The sequence below is a fragment of the Stegostoma tigrinum genome, chromosome 5 (genome assembly GCF_030684315.1).
Source record: "Stegostoma tigrinum isolate sSteTig4 chromosome 5, sSteTig4.hap1, whole genome shotgun sequence".
Lineage (NCBI taxonomy): Eukaryota > Metazoa > Chordata > Chondrichthyes > Orectolobiformes > Stegostomatidae > Stegostoma > Stegostoma tigrinum.
The window spans coordinates 123195682-123215592 of record NC_081358.1 but is presented as its reverse complement, the minus strand read 5'-3'; the positions used below and the strand labels follow the sequence as shown (position 1 = coordinate 123215592).

The window sequence follows — 19911 nt, the reverse complement described above, 5'->3', positions numbered from 1 at the left end:
ATTCTGACTGTAGATCTGTGACTAGTGGTGTTCTGCAAGGATCAGCATTGGGGCCCTGTTGTTTGTGATATATATAAATAATTTGGACGATATTGTAGGTGGCCTGATTAGTAGGTTTGTCGATGACACTAAGCTTGGGGCAAGTTGCAGATAGTGAGGAGGATTGCCAAAGGATACACTAAGATTAGAAATAGGCTGGAGGTTTTGGCAGAGCAATGGCAGATGGATTTTAATCCAGACAAATGCAAAATGATACATTTTGGAAGAGCTAATGAAGGAGACAAGTATACAGTAAATGGATGAACTCTTATTAGCAGCATCAACAGAGAGATATCGAGGCATAAGGGACCACAGTTCCCTGAAAGTGGATAAGGTGGTCCAGGAGGTATATGGCATGATTGCCGTCAGCAGTCAGGGCATAGAGTAAAAAAATTGGCCAGTCATGTTACCTTTGCATAGAACTTTAGTTAGACCACATTTGGAATATTGCAGACAGCTCTGGTTGCCACACTACCAGAGGAACTGGGCAGCTTTGGAGACTGTATAGCAGCAGTTTTACTAGGATTTTGCATGGTTTGCAGGCTATTAGCTGTGAGGAGAGGTTGGACAAACTTGAACAAAGGACGAGCGGAGACCGGATAAAAGTTTACAAAGTTATGACAGGCATAAATAGAATGATAGCTGGAGTCTTTTTGCCAGGGTAGAAATGTCAATTACTAGGGGACATGGGTTAAAGGCAAAAGGGGATAAGTTTAAAGGAGATGCAAGACGCAAGTTTTTTAAAATTTTACATAGAGAGTGTGGTAATTGCCTGGAATGTACTGCCAGGTGGTGGTGGTGGAGCTAGACACAATAGCAACATTTAAGAGGTATCTTAACGGATACACGGAGAGCCAGGGAATAGAGGGATACAGAGCATGTAAAAGGAAAAAAAAGCAGCACAGTCTTAGTGGGCCTGTCTCTACGCTTGTTCTTTAAATACACTTGCCCTCTACAGCCTTCTGCAGCAATGAGTTCCATGGATTCACCATTTTGAGAAACTCCCTTCCACTACAACTGTCTCCTGTTGCCCAGCCAGTTCTCTGTCCAATCCAGCTGGTACACCCTGGACCCCATGAAACTTCACTTTCTCCATCAGTCTAACATAGAGAACCTTATCAAACGCCTTACTGAAGCCCATGTATATGACATCTACAGCCGTTCCCTCATCTATCAACTTTGTCATTTCCTCAAAGAATTCTATCAAGCTGGTGAGACATGACCTTACCAGCACAAAATCATGCTGCCTGTCACTAATAAGCCCATTTACTTCCAAATGGGAATAGATCCTATCCCTCAGTATTTTCTCCAGCAGCTTCCCCACCACTGACATGAGACTCACCTGTTTATAATTACCTGGATTATCCTTGCGACCCTTCTTAAATAAGGGGACAAAATGAGCAACTCTCCAGTCCTGCAGGACGTCACCCTTGCTCAAAGATGCTGCAAAGATATCTGTTAAGGCTCCAGATATTTCCTCTCTCACTTCACTCAGTAACCTGGGATAGATCCCATCCGGACCCAGGGACTTGTCCACCTGAATGCCTTTTAGACAGACAAAGGAGTTGCTAATGATCAGACTGGGAGGGGGAGTAGTTGTTAATGGGGACTGTTAGTGATTAACAGGGGGTGTATAATGGCAGGCTATGTGGTAACAAGGCCTGGAGTATGGGGTAGGTGGCTGGGACATGGGAGAGTTTAGGCCCTAAAATTATTGAACTTCATATTGAGTCCAGAGGGCTGTAAGATCCCCAAGTGGAAAATGAGGTGTTTCTCCAGCTTGGTTCGGGCTTTGCTGGAACACTGCAGCAAGCTGGAGACAGAAATGTTGGCCAGAGAGCAGGGTGGTGTGTTAAACTGGCAGGCCATAGGTAGTTTAGGGTCTTTTTTGTGAGCAGAACACAGATGTTCTGCAAAGTGGTCGCCAAGTCTGTGAGCTGTTTAAACAGGCAATCTATCCCAAATACTAACTGACTATGTGCCTAGCACCACACCAACACTGAAATTCACGTGCTGCACATTGCTCATTTGCACTTTTGGCACAACTGTTTTTCAGCTTGACGACAGCACCTGGCTACTAGGGATCAATACTTGTAAATCTATTGCACAGCAATGCAGTGAAAAACCAAGATAATAAAATGTGAGGCTGGATGAACACAGCAGGCCAAGCACCATCTCAGGAGCAGAAAAGCTGACATTTCGGGCCTAGACCCTTCATCAGAGAGGGGGATGGGGAGAGGGAACTGGAATAAATAGGGAGAGAGGGGGAGGCGGACCGAAGATGGAGAGTAAAGAAGATAAGTGGAGAGAGTATAGGTGGGGAGGTAGGGAGGGGATAGGTCAATCCAGGAAAGACGGACAGGTCAAGGAGGTGGGATGAGGTTAGTAGGTGGATGGGGGTGCGGCTTGGGGTGGGAGGAAGGGATGGGTGAGAGGAAGAACCGGTTAGGGACTGGTTTTGGGGTGCAGTGGGTGGGGGGGAAGCCCACGGCCGACGGAACCCCGCCCACGACCGACGACCTCATCGCTCCGCCCACAACCTCCACAGCCAGCAACCCCAGAGAAGACAGCCACACTGAGCCCTGCCGCATCTTCACCATCCCCCCAGACCTCCCACTGACTGAGGACGAACGGTCAGTCCTTAGTAAGGGGCTCACCTTTGTCCCCCTACAACCACACATCAACGAATACCAGTCACGGTTGGACATAGAGCAGTTTTTCCGCCGTCTTCGCCTCCATGCCTACTTCTTCAAGCGGGAACCTAACCCTCCTTCCACTGACCCCTTCACCCACTTCCAACACAAGTCCTCCTCCTGGACACCACCCCCAGGCCTCCTACCCTCCCTCGACCTCTTCATCTCCAACTGCCATCGAGACACTAACCGCCTCAACCTCTCCACTCCTCTCACCCACTCCAACCTCTCCCCCGCAGAACGGGCAGCCCTCCGCTCCAACCCCAACGTCACCATCAAACCCGCAGACAAGGGTGGCGCAGTGGTAGTAAGGCGCACTGACCTCTACATCGCCGAGGCCAGACGCCAACTCTCCGACACCACCTCCTACCGCCCCCTCGATCATGACCCCACACCTGAGCACCAAACCATCATCTCCAACACCAATCACGACCTCATCACCTCAGGGGACCTCTCACCCACAGCCTCCAACCTCATTGTTCCCCAACCCCGCACGGCCCGTTTCTATCTCCTTCCCAAAATCCACAAACCTGCCTGCCCTGGTCGACCCATCGTCTCAGCCTGCTCCTGCCCCACCGAACTCATCTCCACCTATCTGGACTCCATTTTCTCCCCTTTGGTCCAGGAACTCCCCACCTACGTCCGTGACACCACCCACGCCCTCCACCTCCTCCAGGACTTCCAATTCCCTGGCCCCCAACACCTCATTCACCATGGACGTCCAGTCCCTATACACCTGCATTCCGCATGCAGATGGCCTCAAGGCCCTCCGCTTCTTCCTGTCCCGCAGGCCCGACCACTCCCCCTCCACCGACGCTCTCATCCGCCTAGCTGAACTCGTCCTCACCCTCAACAACTTCTCTTTTGACTCCTCCCACTTCCTACAGACTAAGGGGGTGGCCATGGGCACCCGCATGGGCCCCAGCTATGCCTGCCTCTTTGTAGGTTACGTGGAACAGTCCCTCTTCCGCACCTACACAGGCCCCAAACCCCACCTCTTCCTCCGGTACATTGATGACTGTTTCGGCGCCGCCACTTGCTCCCCAGAGGAGCTCGAACAGTTCATCCACTTCACCAACACCTTCCACCCCAACCTTCAGTTCACCTGGGCCATCTCCAGCACATCCCTCACCTTCCTGGACCTCTCAGTCTCCATCTCAGGCAATCAGCTTGTAACTGATGTCCATTTCAAGCCCACCGACTCCCACAGCTACCTAGAATACACCTCCTCCCACCCACCCTCCTGCAAAAATTCCATCCCCTATTCCTAATTCCTCCGCCGCATCTGCTCCCACGATAAGACATTCCACTCCCGCACATCCCAGATGTCCAAGTTCTTTAAGGACCGCAACTTCCCCCCATGGTGATCGAAGACGCCCTTGACCGCGTCTCCCGCATTTCCCGCGACACATCCCTCACACCCCGCCCCCGCCACAACCGCCCCAAGAGGATCCCCCTCGTTCTCACACACCACCCTACCAACCTCCGGATACAACGCATCATCCTCCGACACTTCCGCCATTTACAATCCGACCCCACCACCCAAGACATTTTTCCATCCCCACCCCTGTCTGCTTTCCGGAGAGACCACTCTCTCCATGACTCCCTTGTTCGCTTCACACTGCCCTCCAACCCCACCACACCCGGCACCTTCCCCTGCAACCGCAGGAAATGCTACACTTGCCGCCACACCTCCTCCCTCACCCCCATCCCAGGCCCCAAGATGACATTCCACATTAAGCAGAGGTTCACCTGCACATCTGCCAATGTGGTATACTGCATCCACTGTACCCGGTGCGGCTTCCTCTACATTGGGGAAACCAAGCAGAGGCTTGGGGACCGCTTTGCAGAACACCTCCGCTCGGTTCGCAACAAACAACTGCACCTCCCAGTCGCAAACCATTTCCACTCCCCCTCCCATTCTCTAGAGGACATGTCCATCATGGGCCTCCTGCAGTGCCACAATGATGCCACCCGAAGGTTGCAGGAACAGTAACTCATATTCCGCCTGGGAACCCTGCAGCCTAATGGTATCAATGTGGACGTCACCAGTTTCAAAACCTCCCCTTCCCCTACTGCATCCCTAAACCAGCCCAGCTCTTCCCCTCCACCCACTGCATCCCAAAACCAGTCCAACCTGTCTCTGCCTCCCTAACTGGTTCTTCCTCTCACCCATCCCTTCCTCCCACCCCAAGCCGCACCCCCATCCACCTACTAACCTCATCCCACCTCCTTGACCTGTCCGTCTTTCCTGGATTGACCTATCCCCTCCCTACCTCCCCACCTATACTCTCTCCACCTATCTTCTTTACTCTCCATCTTCGGTCCGCCTCCCCCTCTCTCCCCATTTATTCCAGTTCCCTCTCCCCATCCCCCTCTCTGATGAAGGGTCTAGGCCCGAAATGTCAGCTTTTCTGCTCCTGAGATGCTGCTTGGCCTGCTGTGTTCATCCAGCCTCACATTTTATTATCTTGGATTCTCCAGCATCTGCAGTTCCCATTATCAGTGAAAAACCAATTGCTCAACTTTCTGGGACAGCTCACCCTGCCATGTGATCTATACTGGGTAGTTTTCAGGAGAAAACATAGCAGCCTTTTCTCCGTTTCTTGAAATTACAGTCAGAGTAATTGTGAAATTACAGTCAGAGTAATACATCATGGAATCAAGCCTCTCGGCCCAAACTGGTCCATGCTGACCATGGTGCCTGCTCAGCTAGTTCCAATTGCCTGTATTTAGTCTATATCCCTCTAAACCCTTGCTTATGCAAATATTTTTGAAATGTTGCCATTGAATCCGCCTCAACTGCTCTTTGGCAACCCATTCCATATACACACCACTCTTCACGTGAAGCTGTTGCCCCTCAGATCCTTCTTAAGTTGTGCTATAAACTGAGGAAAATGACTCGCAGGATGGCTTTGAGATGCCCTGTTTCAGCATTAAGCTTGCATGGTGAACAAATAGCTTGGGATTTGTTAAATTAGAGCCCCCTTGACAACTAAACAACATTATTTTCATTGTGTATAAAATATGGTTGTACTCCTTGTGAATTATGATCATTGAACCCATAGAGTAGGACCAGGCTATTTGGTCCATATCGACCCTCCTAAGGACATCCCACTGAGATGTAACCCCGTACTCTATTTCCATAACCTTACATTTCCCATGGCCAAACCACCTAACCTACACGTCTTTGGACTATGAGAAGAAACAGAGTTAAGGTTTCAGGACTCTACTTATTGGAGTTTAGAAAAATGAGAGGTGACCTCCTTGATACATGTGGGATTCTTAATGAGCTCGACAGGGTAAATGCGAGGAGGATAAAACCACTCGTAGAAAAGTCTAGGACTGGAGGGCACAGTCTCAGAATACAGGGACTCCAATTTAAGACTAAGCAGAAATTTCTCCTCTTAGAAGGTTGAGTATCTTTGGAGGTTCTTGCCACAGAAGGCTATGGGGAGACAGTCCTTGTGTATATTTAAGGCTAAGATAGATCAATTCTTGAGCAGTTGGGGGAATGAAGGGATATGGGGAAGAGGTGGGAAAGTGGTGTGCTCGGTCAGCCATGAACCCATTGACGGGCTAGGGAAGTGGTGGGGCCAACAGCCTACATATTTCCCTCTTTCTTATGGCTCTGAGATTATATTTTTCCTCTCTCTTGTTTCAGGTGGTTTTCCGTGTAGATGAATCCCCTCATCAACACTACACTCTTGCACTTCTGTTGAGTCCTTTCTCCTATTCCACCACAGGAATGATCAGAAACCCACACTAGACCAAGTAAACAGCAAAGTTTCTTCACATTCACATTCTTCAATCTTTTCAGATTGAAATGGTAAATCACATGGAAAGAAACTACAAACTATTTAACTAGCGGTCAAAACTTTATTTGTGAATCATAGTTTAACTCAATATTTGTCACGATTTGCTTGGTTCTTAAATATTTTTGATCAAGAAACTGCACAATAAAAGCACATCTTCCTGTGAAAATGTTATCTGTTGTCAAATAAAGTCACCCATTTATTAGTTCTTGTGCTTTAACTGTCTTACTTATTTAATTGATAAAATTGCCAATATAAGAGTACATGCTATTAGGGCCATAAGATATTAGAGCGGAAGTAGTCCATTCAGCCCATCAAGTCTCTTCTGCCATTCAATGTGATCATGCCTGATCTAACAATCTTCAACTCCACTTTCCTGCCTTTCCCTATAACCCAGAAAGGCTTTCCTGAAGAAGGGTCCAGAACTGAACCATCAGCTTTCCTGCTCCTCTGATGCTGCCTGGCCTGCTGTTTTCATCCAGCTCTACACCTTGTTATCAATGAAATAGGTGACAATTGTTGCCAGTTCATTTCTCTGGTAATACTCTGACAAATCAGATTCAACCTCCTTGGATTAAAATTTAAACAAAGCTTGTCAGTTAACTAACAATCATCATTAAATGGTGCAGTCTACATGTCAATGACTCTGCCAACTGTCCATTTTCCAATAATAAGCACTCTCCTCTAATGCAGTTTTGGCTTTGAATTTCTTTTCGTGCAAATTATCTCGATGATTATGATATGAAGTAGTTTAACAAAATGCATCTTTTTATAAGGATGACAGACTAACGGATCCAAAAGCAAGGATGAAAACTTTAATATCCAGGTATTGTTGGTCAGCATCCATAGGGTGTTGACGAGTAAACAAAATTAGTGTAAGTAAATGTGCCATAGTTTTACCAGATCATAGGGCTGCGCTCTTATGAGAGAGAGATGTGTGGTGCTGATTTACTCTCAGGTGAGAGGACAGCTTGAGAAGGAGAGTCCTTCATAATAACTTCAGCCAGTGCAGGAATTGAAGCCACGCTATCATGTTGCCTCACAAATGAACCGTTTAGCCAACTGAGCTAAGCTGATCCCATTGGTACAGGTAGGGATTCCATTGGTACACAGCACAGGAACAGGCCCTTCAGCTCACTATGTTGTACCAAACATGACCAAATGAAACCAATCCCTTCTTGCCTACCCTTGGTCCATATACCCTTATTCCTTCCATATTCAAGTGCTTATCTAAAAGTACTTTAAATGCCCCTGTTGTATCTGCCTCTACCACCACCCCCAGCAGTACATTCCAGACTCTTACCACACACTGTGTAAAAGACTTGCCCCTCATATCTCCTTTGAACTTCCACCCCTCATCTTAAATGCATGCACCCTAGATTTAGACATTTCAACTTTGGGGAAAAGATTTTGACGATCAACCCTATCTATGCATCTTGTAATTTTATAGGCTTCTATCCAGTCTCCCCTCAGTCTCCATCACTCAAGAGAAAACAATGAGTTTTTCTAGGCTCTCCCTTTAGCTTGTACCCTCCAAACCAGGCAGCATCCTGATAAAGCTCTTCTGCACCCTCTCTAAAGCCTCCACATCCTTCCTATAATGTAGCAACCAGAACTGAATGCAATACTCTAAGTGTGGCCTAACCAAAGTTTTATAAAGCTGCAATATAACATTCTGACTCGTCTTCAACTCCCCAACCAATAAAGGCAAGTATGTCATATGCCTTCTTTACCATCCGAACTACTCGCATAGCCACTTTCAGGGAACTAGGATTTGAACCTCAAAATCCATCTGTACATCAATGTTGTTCAGAGTCCTGCCATTAATTGTATAGTCTTCCTTAACATTTGATTTCCCAACGTGCAGGACCTTACACTTGAACAGTAGAGTTTTGCACGCCTTCACATTTAAGGTATATAGAACACAAGTGATAGCCAAACGGTGCATTACAATGGTAAAAGACAGGAAGGAAACACAAGATGAAGGCCATTTAGTACCAACCAGCCTATTCAATATGATCATGGCTGATCCGATTGTAGCCTTAAATTCACATTCATACCTATGTCTGAGAAACTTCTACCACACTCTCCTTGCTTAACAATAATCTATCCACCTTTGCTTTATATATTTAAGGACTCTTCTTACACCACCTTTATGAGGGTGAATATGGAAAGACAATGTCAGGGAGAAAAAAAAATGTAATCTCATGTTTTAAATAGGTGACCCCAACTTCTCGATTCCCCTTCAAGAGGAGATATCTGCTCCACATCGTCTCTATCAAGACCCCTCAGAATTTTATACATTTTAACGTCGCCTCTTAATCTTCCGTACTCCAGTGGATACAAGGCTATCCAGTCCAACTTTTCCTCAGATGAAAACCCAACTATTCCAGGTATTAGTCTGGTAAACATTTTCTGAATGATTTCCAAGACATTATGCCCTATCTTAGAGGTGACCAGTAATAGTATTTTGAGAAGTTGTTTCATCAGTAATCTGTATAATTGAAGCATAACTTCCTCATGTGTATTCCATTCTACTCCCATTAAGTGATAACCCAGTTTTCCTAACTTCTTGCATGCCTGTGTACATACAGAAATTAATAAATGAACACTTCAGCAGCTGATTAGCTGAGATGTCAAAATAGAGAAAAAGGAACAGGACTAAGTGCTGATGTATGTTCAGAAATTCATACTGGGGTCATTTAGGACACCTATTCATTAACAGCCTGATCTGGTTTAGCTTCAAATGGTTGCTAAGGGATGGATTCAGTAGCGAGGGAACAGTGGGCATGGAAATCAATGGCTTTGTTGTTCCCTCTATTTAACGAAGAGGAACCTCTGCTCAACCAATAACAGATATGCAAGCACTTTGCTGAGAGACAGGAATTGAGAGAGCGGTCGTGGTGATATAGAGCTGGTGGTGCATTCAGATTACATTACTGAGTGATAGGAAATAGGAGGAGGGGGCCAGGATAACTCTTGAGGTCAGAGGTAACACCGTAGAAAAGAAGCCATTGAGGGTGACAATCGCGCTACAATTGAGTAGGGGGTGAACCAGGCAAGCAAACAGTGAGCAGTTGTTAGAGGGGGACAGTGTGAACTATCCATACACAGCAATAAACTTCTGTCATAGTATAGTCATGCTCCTTTTCTCCCCCCAAAATGTATCACCTCACACTTCTCCGCATTGATCATGTCTTCACCAACTTGTCTATGCTCTTTTGAAATCTAACATTGCCCACTGCACTCCAAGATCTAGATCATTTTCTATAAATCACAAAATGTAAAAGGTGCCTGTGTAGTTCTGCTTCAAACCTTTCTCCTCGAAAGATACCCATTACTCAGTTGCCTACCACTCGGCCAATTTTGCATCCGTGTTGTTACTCTCTTTAATTCCAAGAGCTAGAACTTCTCATGGTTATTGTGCAGCACAGTATCAAATGCCTGTGGAAGTTCATCACGATGGTACCCTCACCAGCTCTCTCTTTGCATTACCTCTTTAAAAGAACCTCAGTAAGTTAGTTAAACATGATTTTCCCCTCAATAAATCCATGCTCTCTCTCCATAATGACCCTATATTCATCTATGCGAGCATTAATTCTATCCTGAATTACTGTTTCTACAAGTTTCCACACTATCAAAGTTAATCTGACTGGTCTACAATTACTTGTTTTTTCCTTACAACCTTTTCTTGAACAAGAACATAACCAGATGGACCTACAGGATTAAAAAAAACAAAAGAACTACGGGCGCTAAAGATTTGAAACAAAAACAGAAATTGCTGGAGAAACTCAGCATCTGTGGAAAGAGAAACAGAGTTATAGTTCAAATCAGAAGGTCTTTAAAAAGGATCCAAAGAAGGGTCGCCAGACTTGAAACATTAACTCTGCTTTCTCTGCACAGATGCTGCCGAACCTTTGATGCAATTGATAATTCTGTCAGTCATCACCATTCATTTTACTTTTTTTTTAGAATTAACTTAGTTAGCTGAATTTAAATACTCCTCCTGCTGCTGGATTTTGACCTTCTACATCTGAATCATGTCTCCAGCCGTCTGCATTGCTGACAGGTAAAGTTGCCATTGTCTGATAGAGCCATGGATTAAAAGAGAATGGATTAAAGTGGGGAGATCAACTCAAGGGTCATCATGACTCAGACAAAGATTGACAAGGCAGGGCCTTCACAGTAACCTCAGCCAGTGCAGGAATTGAACACAATGCTGGCACCGCTTTATACTGTAACCACCTCTCCAACCAACTGAGCTAGCCGACCCCTGCTATTAAGTCCAGTAACATGGCAACTTTTAACTCCTTAAATTTCATAGAAACGTGGGAAAATTCAACACAAGGCCTTTCGGTGCTGGTATTGTTTATTCTCATAAAAGAATGATACAAAACATACAAATGTTATCACAAACATACCCACAAGACAACAAAGGTTCTTAGAAACAATTCACCACAGTTAACTGTGATTTGTACAATTTAGCATGCCTTTTAATTCTCCCTGCAGCATGCTACAATAAATTAATTTTGCCTATGAACTGGCTTTATACAGTATTTTGAATGGTGTAAAGAACCTGTAATTGTACTGTTATGATTGGCAACTCAGCAAATGGTCATTGGAATTTGAGCTAAAACCTTAATTATTGCTGCCACAATTACCTGTTTTCACCAACTGCAAATGCAGTTTCTTCCCTTCCAATTTAGAATCCAATACATATACATTTAATATATTTTTATATAAAACATGTACATGTATCGATAAACATTAAAGTGCACAATCTGTTCGGTTAATACTGAGAAATAAAATCATCCAGGATACACAAAAAGAAGTCAGACCACACACAAGTATACCACCTTAAGAGAGTTATAACATATTAGCAAATCTTAAAAACTGACATCAAGATTAAAGAAAAATACAAGTGAAAGGATTCAACCTCAGCTCCTTTGACTCAAACCTTTAAACAAAAACTAGATTTTAGAATGCAGGCTTGAAAATAAGTTTCTCCACGAGAAAGTTTTAATAAATTTTAGCTAGATGATAGATGTCATTTAGAAGCAAAACAAGGGGGCATGTCAATTTTTTTTAAAAATCGGGGTGGAGCTGGATTTGATATAACTATTTATTAACTAATTGATGATTGGTATCTTGACTTTTGTAAAATCAGATTGTGGATCATGGTGGGCAAGAAGTCCCTGAACATTTAATCTTTGGCCTCAATTTAACAATCTTTAAATTAGATGGAAAACAGAAGTCAAATGTTTTTATTCACACCAGTGACTCAACAAATCAATAATGCCCATTCCTGCAAAACGCAGAGATTCTCCTCAGGCACCTTCACACCACTTACCCGTTAGAAGGATAAGTATCGAACATTTGTCTCGATCTTTGTTCATTCAGCTCAACAAAGTGATAACATAGGCCAGAACGACATCCTCCTAGTTACCTTTTCCATTCTTCAAAAGACAATTTTGCAGCTTCCAATTCTGTTTGAAGTGAACTTCATTATAATCAGCATAAGATATATGAGCGTGTCTTTTTCAAGGTATTATAGTTCTTATTCTGCCAGAGTCTACTCTCTATGATCTGATAATCTAATGGTAACTCTTTCCATCCAGAAGTAGATTTGGAATAAACTGAGTTAGATTATCTGCAACTGGCAGACAAACCAAAGCCTGAATGTCACATTCACTAGCGACAGCAGCTTCGTGTTCTGTGCCCTTACCCAAAGTACTTCCTAAAGTAATCATCCAATCTTATGGTAAGAAAATTTGCTCTTACTTTTCTTGAAGCCGTATCGGTTTATTTTCTTCCAGTACTCATGAAGCACCTGCATCTTTTCATCAACACTGTTTGATCCATTTTTAAACCAATCAATTCCTTTTGACTACTTATGACATTTTTGGAATCATTTTGCATGGTTTCCACCCTCAAAGTGTATTCAAGCACAGTTGATGTAAGTATATATCCTAAACAAAAACATAGGAAAAAGTTCGCAAATGTGGATTACTAACAATTTTGACAAGTTACACATAAAAGATTTGCAAATATACAATGAAAACAAACAATACCAGATTCATCCAAAACTGAAGAGCTGCTACAATCAATCATTCACAGATCAGTAACGAAAATGTTTCTCAGGCTCTTCAAAGAATCCGCACATTTTGAACAGAAAAAAAAAATGAGAAAACGGATTATTTTCGGTTTTAAAAGGGGAATGCATATTGTCCTTTCCCTAATGGTAAAGACCAGCAACTGTATCAATTTCCATCAGGTTAAACCAAAAGTAAAAGGCAGGTTCTCGAAGACAAAGACAGAGTCAACAAATCCCATCTTAAAAATTAAAGGAATGGGAATTTATCTGAAAGGAAGCTATTTGCACAGAATCATTCTGTTATTTGAATAGTACTGGCATATATACAGCAATTCATAAAATTTTGTTTTTAAATTTGTATCCAGTTACTCACCACATGCTTTATTTTAAAAAATGAAAATAATTATTAGCATATGCGAGTTAATTTTAGAATGCTTGCTTTCTTTCCCCACCGCCCACTGCGCCCCCCCCCCCCGCCCCCAGCGTGAAAAGATTATGGAAAACACGGTTTCACTTCATAAACACGTATCTAAATATGGCAAGTTGATACATGCCGTATTTCTAAGCATGCAGGGGAATGATAAAAGATGGTGAGCCAGTCAGAAGTGAGGCAAGAAATTTGGTTTTGTAAAGAGAGTCATCAATACCTTTGCACCAGCTGCTCAGTGACTAAGGCAGCACACCCTAAACTCTACAAGATGAAATTTGGTTTAGCTTGTAGCTTATCTTCAAGTCCTTTGAAAGCAAATACCTAACACTTCCCTCCTGCCCCAGCATCCCCTACTTCTTGGTTTTAAGCCTTCCTTCCCCAAACACATAAGTGAATCAACTAGCACTATATCACACATCAGAAGATAATCAAAAGCTAAACTCATTTTACCTTACGAACAAAAAGGTCTTTTTCAAATCAAACCAGAAGGTGAAGCGACTTGGCAGTGTAAAATCCTACTGTAACAAGTTATGGTTTTAGCTAACAGCAATGAGACAATATATTGCAATCTCCCCATTGTTCAGTATGGAAATTAAAATAATGTGTCTTAAAGACTATATACATTTTGTTCTTACATGCCAAGTTACATACATATATATATTATATATCTCCTTTTTAAAAGGAACATCACACAAATGCATCTGTTCAATGGTATAAAAAAGGAGTGGCAAAGTGCACAATTTTACAGTATATTTACAAATCCACAGCATTATTTCAAGCCTTCATTTTAGCTAAAAATACAATATGTTATGCAATACATACAAATGGAAATTCTATTGGCTTTAACACCTTTATACAAGAACAGCTGATCACAACAAGAAAGCTTAGACAATAACGCAAGGACTTAACAGTCAAAGTAGCCCTGCTGTAAACCTCTTGATTTCAGAATGATGACACACTGTCTTTCAAAGTGGAGGGCGAATTCATTAGCAAAAGCTAGTGCGACATGCAGATACAATCAGCTGTTCAAAACTCAGGACTCAAGCCGTCATTAAATCATCCACAGCTGAGGTGGTTTGGCTGTTCCTCAAGACCTTTAAAGTCCTTCACTGAACTGCCACTAAAAAATGCTCTGAAATCCACAATGTTCCGGGGAAGCTGTTAGAAATTTCTGATGGTCCCATCCTCTTTAGCCTTCAATTACAGGAGCCAACTCTGGTGTAAGGTTCACTGTTATATTTTTATACAAAAAGTGCAGGGTTATATTTGGAGCATACTTCAGGTTGTTCAACCCATCCAGGGGCTGACGTTCTTTAGAATACCTCAATAATTTATATCTGTGGGGGAAAAAATGATATCGAAATGATCAAACAAGAAGTGAAGTAATCCAACCTGGGTTACAAGTATCAGAATAAAGTTTGTAGAATCACACAAAGGAAGAGGCCGTTTCGTTCACAGTTAGTTTACCTCAGTTGGCTGGAGAGCTGGTCTGTGATGCAAAGTGACGCCAAAAATGTGGGTTCTATTCCTGTGCCAGCTGAGGTTACAGTGAAGGTCCTGCCTTCTCAACCTCACCCCTCACCTAGGTGGGATGACCCTGAGGTTAATTTGGCACTCTCCAATGAGTCAGCAGCCTTCTGGGACCATGGTGACTACATCTTTCGCTTACTGGCAGTAGTTCTTTCAAAAGGTTTATCCTCACCTTATTCTTTCCCAACAGATTTCAAAGTTTCTTTTTAGACCATATCCCAATTCGCCAAAGAAAATTACTATTGAATGTTTCTATAATTATGCTTTGCAGAAAATAAAAGAAACATTTTACTCATCTTTCCTGTAGTGCTTTTTTTTTGACACTTGTCTGAATTACTGGCTTTTCTAACAGCTGAAAAATTTCCACTCCAGCTTCTTGTCAAAACCTCAGCATCAGTACTAAAGCTGCAAATGCTGCAGTCACCGCCTCTGGGTGGCGCAATGAGCTCATACATGCAAAGGTCCCTTAGAATTATTAAGTGACTGAAGCAGTACAGGTAAGTTTCCAAGATGGTACAAATAGAAGTGCAAACCAGGACTGGACAAGACCAACAGGAGCCTCTGCTCTTGGCAGTGTATTGTCAACAATCCTTGTGCCTCTGGCTAGCCCTCTTCAGCTGTCATACTGCCCAGGGACAGGTCCTTCCAGGAGGCAATGCTGCACCTCCTGCTCCCCCTCACCACCTTTTGCACAAGATCTCAGCAGTCACTGGTACAGCAAGGCCTGCTCAGTAAACGGAGGATGGTTGAGGACGTACCCGGGAACCTCCCCTTTAACCACCCAGCCTCTGCCATGACCCAAGCTTCACAGCTCTGTGACATATTCCGTCCCCCCTACATTCCCATCGTCCCCCACCAACTTTCATCTCATCTCAGCTAATGGAAAAGGAAGCAATGTCAGCATCAGCTGGACTCACTGAAATGTTTCGCAAGGGAAATCATGTCTCACTAACCTGATTGAATTTTTTGAAGTAGTAAGGAAGAGGATTAATATGGGCAGCGTGGTGGGTGTGATCTATATAAACTTCAGTAAGGTGTTTGACAAGGTTCCTTGTGTTAGACTGGTTGGAAGGTTAGAGCACATGGAATACAGGGAGAACTAGCTATCTGGATACAGAACTAGCTCGAAGGTAGAAGACAGAGGGTGGTGGTGGAGGGTTACTTTTCAGATGGGAGGCTCGTGACCAGTGGTGTGCCACAAGGATCGGTGCTGGGTCCACTTCTTTTTGTCATTTATACAAATGATTTGAATGTGAACATAGGAGGTCTAGTTAGTAAGTTTGCAGACGATGCTGAAATTGGAGATGTAGTGGACAGCAAAGAATGTTACCTCAGAGTAAAACGGGATCTTGATCAGATGGGCCAATGGGTGGCAGATGGAGTTTCATTTAGATAAATGTGAAGTGCTACATTTTGAAAAAAGTCAGAAGTCACACGACACCAATTATAGTACAACAGGTTTATTTGACATCAAGCTTTTGGAATGTAGCCCTTTCATCAGGTGAAGCGAGAGAGCAGTACACAGACACAGAATTTATAGGCAGAGAGATCAAAAGATCATATGAATAGTGTGAGCGGAGTGTCAAATAATAAGGCTCATCTGGTGGTCAACACCAGCACCTCCACATCAAGGCATTTTGGAAAGGTAAATCAGGGCAGGACTTATAAATTTAATGATAAGGACCTGGGGAATATGTTGACTAACAAAGAGACCTTGAAGTCACAGGTAGATAGGACAGTGAAGAAGGCATTCAATATGCTTGCCTTTATTAGTCAGCGCATCGAGAATAGGAGTTAGGAGGTCATGTTGCAGCAGTACAGGGCATCGGTGAGGCCACTTTTAGAGTGTAGCATGCAATTCTCATCTCCCTCCTATAGGAAGGATGTTGTGAAACTAGAAAGGGTCCAGAAATCTGTTGCGCAGCACTATTATCTGGCCATTCATGTGCAAACCAACAACAATGCTATTATCAACTTTCAAAATCACTTCAAAAACACCTTGGGAGGTTTGAAAAAAAAAGGGTTTCCCTTAAGAAAGCTATCCTAGCTTTCCTTAATCAACATGCATTTGTCTATATGACTATGAATTTTTGAATTCTGATAACAGTTCCAGTCAGGATCCTTTTAGCCAGCACAGAGAACAATTTTGATGCTGTGTGACGAGAGTGGATTCAAGCCCAGACTTCAGAAGAGACGTAATACGGTAATCTATTAAGCATACCAAGTCTCCAAATGTTTACATTTTCAAGCACCAGCCCGTGTCCAAGTAATGCATTTTCAAAAGTACTTGAAATGCCTTCAAGTCTTATTTCAAATCAATTGTTTTCTCAATTCTGTAGGTAAAAGTTAAAGGGTATTTTCTGACAAATGTCCAATTCACTTTAAAAATGTGTCCAGCAGGTTAACTACTTACCTGCCGAGAAACTGCACTTCCCCTCGATGATGATGGGGGATAGACTTGTATTTTCCCAGATCTCCTTCTGGCCTTGTCACATTATATCCTGCAAAGGAAACTCTGCAAGATGAATGAGAAACAGAATTATTAAGTCAGTCAACTTGTCTTAAACTTTATGGAATATATTGTTAGTGTACTGAGTAGATTTAATGGCAAAATAATACAGATAAAAAACACAAATTTTAAGAAAAACTGTAATAAATGACAGGGCCTGTTTCCACACTGTAGGGATTCTATGATCTAGTTCCATTAGGAGTATTCAGCAAGTGCTGCCCAATTGCGATTTGATCTGATCAATCACTCTCTGGGACAAGCAAGTCAAAAAATGCACTTCAAGCAAGAAGTGATCTTTTGAGGTGAATCATCGGGATCGATCTGATTCGGTATCTATAATGATGCAACCATATTAAAAATTAAAAGGTATCCAAATGTCCCATTACTTTACTATCAGTTTCTTGCTGGTTACCCTCATCCACCTAGCTGAACTCGTCCTCACCCTCAACAACTTCTCTTTCGATTCCTCCCACTTCCTACAGACTAAGGGGGTGGCCATGGGCACCCGCATGGGCCCCGGCTATGACTGCCTCTTTGTAGGTTATGTGGAACAGTCCCTCTTCCGCACCTACACTGGCCCCAAACCCCACCTCTTCTTCCGCTACATTGATGACTAGTATTGATAGTATTGGCGCCGCCTCTTATTCCCAAGAGGAGCTCGAACAGTTCATCCACTTCACCAACACCTTCCACCCCAACCTCAAGTTCACCTGGGCCATCTCCAACACATCCCTCACTTCCTGGACCTCTCAGTCTCCATCTCAGGTAACCAGCTAGAAACTGATGTCCACTTGAAGCCCACCAACTCCCACAGCTACCTAGAATACACCTCCTCCCACCCACACCCCTGCAAAAATTCCATTCCCTATTCCCAATTCCTTCACCTCCGTCGCATCTGCTCCCAGGATGAGGCATTCCACTCCCGCACATCCCAGATGTCCAAGTTCTTCAAGGACCGCAACTTCCCTCCCCCCGCAGTGGTTGAGAACGCCCTTGACCATGTCTCCTGAATTTCCCGCAACACATCCCTCACACCCCGCCCCCGCCACAACCGCCCTAACAGAATCCCCCTCGTCCTCACATACCACCCCACCAACCTCCGCATACAACGCATCATCTTCCGACACTTCCGCCATCTACAATCCAACCTCACCACCCAAGACATTTTTCCATCCCAACCCTTGTCTGCCTTCTGAAGAGACCATTCTCTCCGTGACTCCCTTGTCCGCTCCACACTCCCCTCAAACCCCACCACTCCCGGCACCTTCCCCTGCAACCACAGGAAGTGCTACACTTGCCCCCACACCTCCTCCCTCCCTCCCTCAGCACCATCCCAGGCCCCAAGATGACTTTCCATATTAAGCAGATGTTCACCTGCACATCTGTCAATGTAGTATACTGTATCCACTGTACCTGGTGTGGGTTCCTCTACATTGGGGAAACCAAGTGGAGGCTTGGGGAACTCTTTGCAGAACACCTCCACTCGATTCGCAATAAACAACTACACCACCCAGTCACGAACTACTTTAACTCCCCCTCTCATTCCTTAGACGACATGTCCGTCATGGGCCTCCTGCAGTGCCACAGTGATGCCACCCGAAGGTTGCAGGAACAGCACCTCATATTCCGGCAGCCCAATGGTATCAATGTGGACTTCCCTAGCTTCAAAATCTCCCCCTCCCCCACTGCATCCCAAAACCAGCCCAGCTCGTCCCCGCCTCCCTAACCTGTTCTTCCTCTAGCCTATCCCCTTCACCCACCTCAAGCCACACCTCCATTTCCCACCTACCAACCTCATCCCGCCTCCTTGACCTGTCCGTCCTTCCCAAACTGACCTATCCCCTCCCCACCTATTTTCTCCCCGATCCATCTTCGGTCCGCCTCCCCCTCTCCCTATTTAAGACCCCTCTCCCCCCATCCCCCTCTCTGATGAAGGGTCTAGGCCTGAAACGTCAGTTTTTCTGCTCCTGAGATGCTGCTTGACCTGCTGTGTTCATGCAGCTCCACACTTTGTTATCATGGATTCTCCAGCATCTGCAGTTCCCATTATCTCTAAAATTCTCATCCTCATTTTCAAATCACTCCGTGATCTTGCCCCTCTGTAAACCCTTGACCCTACAATCCTTAGCAATCTCCACGTTTCCAATTTGGTCCCTTGTGCCTCACCAAGTTTCATCACTCTCATTAATGGCCATACCTTCAGCCGTCTAAAAACTCAGACAAGTTCAGAGGGAATTCCTATCTCTCTCTCCCTCTTTCTCTCAAAAAATCATTATCTTTGATAAACCTTTTGGTTACCTTTCCTAATACATTGTGCTGCTCAAATTTTGAATTTTGTTTACGAATACACCCAAGTGCCTTTAGCTATGTTACAGGCGCTATACAAATGCAAGCTGTTGTTGCTGCAGCAATAGTTTCTTCTACTGCAGAATGAGACCACAACTCTTTCTCCATCTCATTCTACTCACCCTTCCACCATCTCACCCAACTCAATTATTGGATGTTAATCTTTCTAAGTTCCTCCCTATTACCAAAAATGTTGACCTATGGAGGTGGCTTGTTATGCCTCAATCATTCACAAACAGGAGTTGGCTTGTATGCAAGTATTTTCAAGATCCACCAACGTCAGAATTGAGTAATTACATCTCTGAACAGGTTGATTCGAAAATATCTGTAAGCGTAGCACGCATGGTTACCACTTTTATCATGCATGACACTGGGTCAGCACTGTGTGGGTATGCCTTAAGCTCCCAGGCATCTTTCCAAGATAGTGTAGATCGTACATTTGAATTGTTACATAC

The 19911-nt window shown here is 44.1% G+C and overlaps 2 protein-coding genes across 5 annotated transcripts in view; one reads left to right on the top strand and one right to left on the bottom strand.

The window, feature by feature from the left end:
• ttr (transthyretin (prealbumin, amyloidosis type I)) overlaps positions 1-19911 on the top strand; it is an 81802-nt gene that overhangs the window by 7396 nt on the left and 54495 nt on the right. Inside the window, exon 4 of one of the 3 annotated variants that reach the window (XR_009445792.1) lies at positions 8768-8940. The exons of 1 other annotated variant lie outside the window; for it this stretch is intronic. Coding sequence is in view for 1 of the 2 variants with exons in the window: in XM_048529156.1 (XP_048385113.1) it covers positions 6397-6501 (105 nt within the window). In the remaining variant the exon portion in view is untranslated. Of the gene's footprint in view, positions 1-6396; positions 6756-8767; positions 8941-19911 lie in introns of those variants that run through there. One more of the 3 variants, XM_048529156.1, reaches the window with a different exon arrangement.
• Positions 13126-19911, bottom strand: part of b4galt6 (UDP-Gal:betaGlcNAc beta 1,4- galactosyltransferase, polypeptide 6) — a 61750-nt gene continuing 54964 nt past the window's right edge. For both annotated transcript variants that reach the window (XM_048529154.2, XM_048529155.2), the window contains 2 exons: positions 17015-17116; positions 13126-14408 (listed from right to left, as the gene is read on the bottom strand). In XM_048529154.2, coding sequence (XP_048385111.1) covers positions 14261-14408; positions 17015-17116 — 250 coding nt within the window. In that variant the 3' untranslated portion in view covers positions 13126-14260. The remainder of the gene's footprint in view (positions 14409-17014; positions 17117-19911) is intronic.